This window comes from Penaeus japonicus, unplaced genomic scaffold (assembly GCF_977035675.1).
Source record: "Penaeus japonicus unplaced genomic scaffold, GWHDUDI00000001_assembly GWHDUDI00000024, whole genome shotgun sequence".
Classification (NCBI taxonomy): domain Eukaryota; kingdom Metazoa; phylum Arthropoda; class Malacostraca; order Decapoda; family Penaeidae; genus Penaeus; species Penaeus japonicus.
The window spans coordinates 19,398,586-19,403,643 of NW_028234426.1; the positions used below are offsets into that span (position 1 = coordinate 19,398,586).

Consider the following 5,058-nt stretch of genomic DNA (forward strand, 5'->3'; position numbering starts at 1 on the left):
TCTATCTATGTATGTGAGAGAGTGAGTGGGTGTGTCTGCATGTATCTTGGCTGTCAAGGATCTTTCGTCCTTCATAGTAACGTTTGTTAAATCGCCAGCCGTCGATGAGCAAATGGTTTCATCACGTGGTCAGATGAGCCGGGTCGAGCAATGAATATCAGTCGGGATGTCCAATATCGTAAATGAGAGGAGCAACACGTCTTGCATCCTCCTCTTCTTCCTCTTCCTCATCGCAAGATTTTTCCATCTTGCTGTTGCTCTTTGCGTCTTAAGATGGCAAAGCCAGATTGTACGAAGGGAAAGATCAAAGGGTTATTATATTAATTAATTCAACTCTCATATTCCGATTTCACACCACCGTCATCATCGTCATCATCTAGGCAAAGTAGGCTCTGGTGAAGTTCTTCGAAAGCCCAGGGAAGGCCTAAGGTTTTGCAGAAGGGCCTCCAGCTACGTTGCTGCAGGACACAGAAGAAGATATCTCTCTTCTCCAAACTATCTATCTATCTCTCTACTTTTCTCTTTCTTTCTCTCTCTTTCTCTTTCCCTCTCCCCCCCTCTCTCTCTCCTTACCTCCCCCTCCCTCCCTCCCTTCTTCCTTCCCTCCTTCCTTCCCTCCTTCTCTCTCCCTCTCTCCCCCCTCTCTTTCTATGTCTCTCTTCCTCGCTCTCCCTCTCTCACACGTACACGAACGCATTGCATGTTACCTTCCACATCTGCACACCATACACTTAGTGGAGAGAATCTTTCCTGCCCCGAGATGAAACCACAGCGAGACGGCAAGGGGCCGCAGCGAAGCGAGCGTTGAAGTCTAAGGAGAGGGCACGCTGGTTTCACTACATAACCCACTGCGCACCTCGCCCGAGACTGCTTGGGCATGCCCGCTCAAGCATTTGCACAAGCACTCGCCCTCCCGACTCCCACCACTTTCGTAATGCGTTCTATTCGTTTGGCATAAGTTTATTGTTGTTTCCTTTCTTTATTCTTTGAGTTTATTTTCTACATCTGTTTGGCGAGTTGTGTACGTGTTGTAGACCTGTATTTCGTTTGGAGTTTCATCAACACTTGAATGCTTAATGACCGTTTACTTGTGATATGTTTTGCCTCGATATGGTAGTGGATAGTGAGTGATAGTGACCGTGTACGATAGTGAGTTTGTTATTGGTCGGGGTCGTGGCAGGCAGCTGGGTGCGGAGCCGAGTTGCGCCAGCCAGCCAGCCAGCCACTGCCGCGCCCACCAAGGATAGCTCGCCCGACAGTCGCTCCCACCACGCATCCCGATGCTTGTATGTCAGTTGAAGCCACGGTTTCTTATCTAAACATTAGGATATGCGAAATGGCCGCGGAGGAGGAGAATGTATAGCTGCCTCAGCAACATCAGTTACTGCACAGTGTCCGCCGCGGACACAGTGATAAGGAACATGGGAGTGAAGTCGAAGTCGTGGCTCGGTCGCTTATACGGACGCGGTGGCAGCCCGCCCTCTTTACCTACTTCCCTCTCGGGGCGAGCACAGTGCTGCGCTCACCTCGCTTTTTATATATTCTATAAATTATTGCCTTTTTGCTATTATTGTGAGGATACATTCTACAATGACTCATTTATGAGCTTATAGAAAGATAGCATGAATGAATCTTCTTTGTGACGTCATTATCACTTTGAATGAGTAAAGTTCTTTTGGTAAAGACCTTAATATAGAATCCTTGCATTTTAGTATTGTTTTTTTGTTTTTATTTATACTAGAGTAATGTGTATGCAAGCTATATACGGTTTTGCCTGTTAGAGTAAGCCAGTCCCAAGAATTTTCATTAATCTTCAAATGTTTTCGTAGTCCGTGTGACAAATCTTAACTGTCTTCTTCCATCTTGCAGGGGCACTTGACAATGGGGCTTCCTCGAGCGAGCGGCAAGCGGCGGTGGTCAGGAGACGGCAACGCTGACGAAGTACCGACCAAGGTGATCTGCACGTCACCGCCCCACGCCCTCTGTGCCGAGGACGTGTTACACCACCCCGCCCTCACCCACGCCCACGCTTCTACGCCCGCCATTGAGTGCGAGCTCACCACGCCCGTGGATTCTTCAGACGCCTCAGAGGCGTCCACTAGATTGCCCGAGGAGGAACAGGACTCCTCCTCCTCCTCCTCCACCTCCTCCTCGACCTCCGGTCCGAGAGCCGCGCCAACCCTCCAGCATACTCAAGAGGACGTCGCCTTCACCGAGTCGGAGGACGACTCCATGGATGAGCATGAAGACTTTATTGATGACGAGGAAGATAAAGACTCTGGGTTCATTGATAGTAATTCTATAGACAATTCCTCCGATGATGATGAAAGTAGAGTGTCGACATCATTGTCACCCCTTTCTCCCTCATCCTCCAGCCTCACCACGGTCACCGCCTCGTCCACCACCACCACCACCACCACATCCATCCCTCACGTCTCCTCATCCCTTCAACTCTCCCTCTCGAGAGTCTTACCATCGTCCTCCTCGTCCTCCACCACCACCACCACTACCACCAATTCTGTCACAAGTAGCACCTCCACATCCCTCTCATCTCCCCATGTCGCCCTCCCACCCACCTCATCCTCATCCTCCCCTGTTTGCCCCACCACCACCACCACCATCTTCACTCCCTCTACGTCCTCGGATTACTTAGTGTCAAATCTGACCACGTGCAGCACCACCACCACCACGAGCGTGTGCAGCACCGGCGCGGGCGGCGGCGAGGAGCGCCTGGCGGCCACTCTGGTGAGTGACGGCAGTGTCACCACCGTCACAGCCGCTCAGACGGGCACGGTCGTGACTAGTGCCTATCAGGGCGCCCTCACCTCCCCTGCCTATGACCCGCACTCGTACCCATACCCGCCAGATTCGTACCCGGCCCGGCCTTCCACGCCAGCATGGGGCAGTTGCAATTTCTACGACGGTTCTCAGCCACACACAAATAAGTATATGGAGATATCTCCGAGCAAAGGAGGAGTGGCCAACCAGTCCATACAGTGTGACGAGAACGGCAAGTCGTACTTGGAGCTGGGCAGTGCATCTCCCTATACTCACACGTACTCAAATGAGTGCGGCAACTATACGACGTCGCCCTCGAGTTACCCTTCGCAAACCTACAATCAAACTTACACGAGTTCCAGTACCTACGGGCAGCCCAGTACCTACTACAACTCCAGACAGAGTTACAGCCCCAACCCATACAATGTTTACCCAAACGGCGACGGTTACGGTAGCTTTGATGGGGAGACCGGCTGTGGTTATGGTTACGGTGTCAGTGGGTACGGAGGGGCACGGGGCACGCTACCCCCTGCACGCGGACCTCAGCGATGCATGTCTCCGTACTGTGACCCCACGCGAGGAACAGCAAGACCTTCCTGCTACCACCAGCAGCGTCTGTCAGTGCTCAACGTGTCCATGTACAAATTGAATAGATTCCGGCAGTTCCCGGAGCCGAACCTCCATCGTTCAGTGCTCATCTGCAACACCCTGCGGCACATAGAGCGGGAGTTGGAGGCCGAGGGCGTGAGTGTCGCTTCTTTGCTGGCCCATTCTCACAGCCACGGCGCCCACCCGCACTTACAAGGCGCCGCGCCCAGTGTTGTTGCCCCATGCCCAGAGCCAATGCCGTCCTCACCTCCTGTTTCTCCCGCTCCCTCGGAAGGACCCCTTCCCCCGATGCACAGCCAGCTAGTAGGATCCCCCCTGGCAGCTCCTGTCTCACTGCCTCCGTCCACACCCGTCACGCCGCCGCCGCCAGTGTCTCACTTCAGTACTGCAGGTCCCACCGTGCAGTACCCGAGCGCGCAGTACCTCCCAGCCGACCACCAGACCACCTACGATGGCAGGGAAACTGCGCACTTGCGGCCCTACCAGCCTTTACCTGCGAGCACGCACCACACTGGGAGTGGCGAGGGCCCCTCCACAGGGCCTGAGGAGTCCGAGGAAGCCGAGGGCCCTCCTCCGTCCCCTACCATCAGATCTTCGCCGCTGCCCCCCGAGGAGCGCACCGACGCCATCAACTGGTGCTCAGTGCTAAGCCTCTCCTCCCAGACCGACCTAGACTCCATGAACAACAACGAGTACGGCGACTGGGGCGGCGAAAGCAGCGCCGACTTGGACTACGGGCGAGCGGATGATGCCCCGCCGTGGAAGCTGCCGTCGCTCAGTGCCGACGATGTGCTCAAGTCTTTCCCTGAGGCCTCGAAAAGACTGGAAGCCAATGAGGACCTCGACTCCATAATAAATGTCTTGGTTGGCTCTTAGCATTTAGTGTAGAATAGACAATTGTTACTTCATTCCAAAGGAATCGGTGTTCAAAATTTTGCCGCCATGCAGGCAAGAAGGTGTTCAAAGTTTGCCGCCATGCTGGCAATAAGAGTACATCGCAATCCAGTGCATTTGTGGACAACCAGACTTTGCTCAAAGCGTGGCTTGTGCCCCTTGACCTGTGCCGAGGGCCAGCCACGCCCAGTGTCCCAAGGGTGCCGACCTACGCCGCGCACACCAGGCCATCCGCACACAGCACATGGCCCACACCTCAGGGCAGAGGCACGCACCTCAGACACACAACACAGGCTGACTCAAAGTTTTACCAGCCACACACACCTGGGGCGCACATGTCGGCAACCCCCTTTGATTAAGGTTACGAAGTGTACCTGCATATAAATACAGTAATTAAGTTTTGATTGATGTAACAGTGGCAATATATAAGGTTCCGTACCAGAGTTTTATGCAGTAATTTGCCAAATATTTTTATGCTTGATTATAAATGATAAAAAATAGTGCTGATATCCCTTATGGACAAAGGTGCTTTTATTCAGTTATATATATATATATATATATATATATATATATATATATATATATATATATATATATACATATACACATATACACATATACACACACATATATATACATACACACATAGATACACACACACTTACATACACACATACATATACATATACATACATATATATGTATATGTATATGTATATGTATATGTACATACATATATATATATATATATAATATATTATATTATATATACTTACA

The 5,058-nt window shown here is 51.5% G+C and overlaps 1 protein-coding gene across 1 annotated transcript in view; it reads left to right on the forward strand.

Annotated features, from left to right (window-relative positions):
* LOC122252326 (uncharacterized) overlaps positions 1–4,685 on the forward strand; it is a 21,735-nt gene extending 17,050 nt beyond the window's left edge. Inside the window, exon 2 of the mRNA XM_043014751.2 lies at positions 1,870–4,685. Within this exon, the coding sequence (XP_042870685.1) occupies positions 1,870–4,263 (2,394 nt within the window). The 3' untranslated portion in view covers positions 4,264–4,685. The remainder of the gene's footprint in view (positions 1–1,869) is intronic.
* Positions 4,686–5,058: the final 373 nt, after the last annotated feature.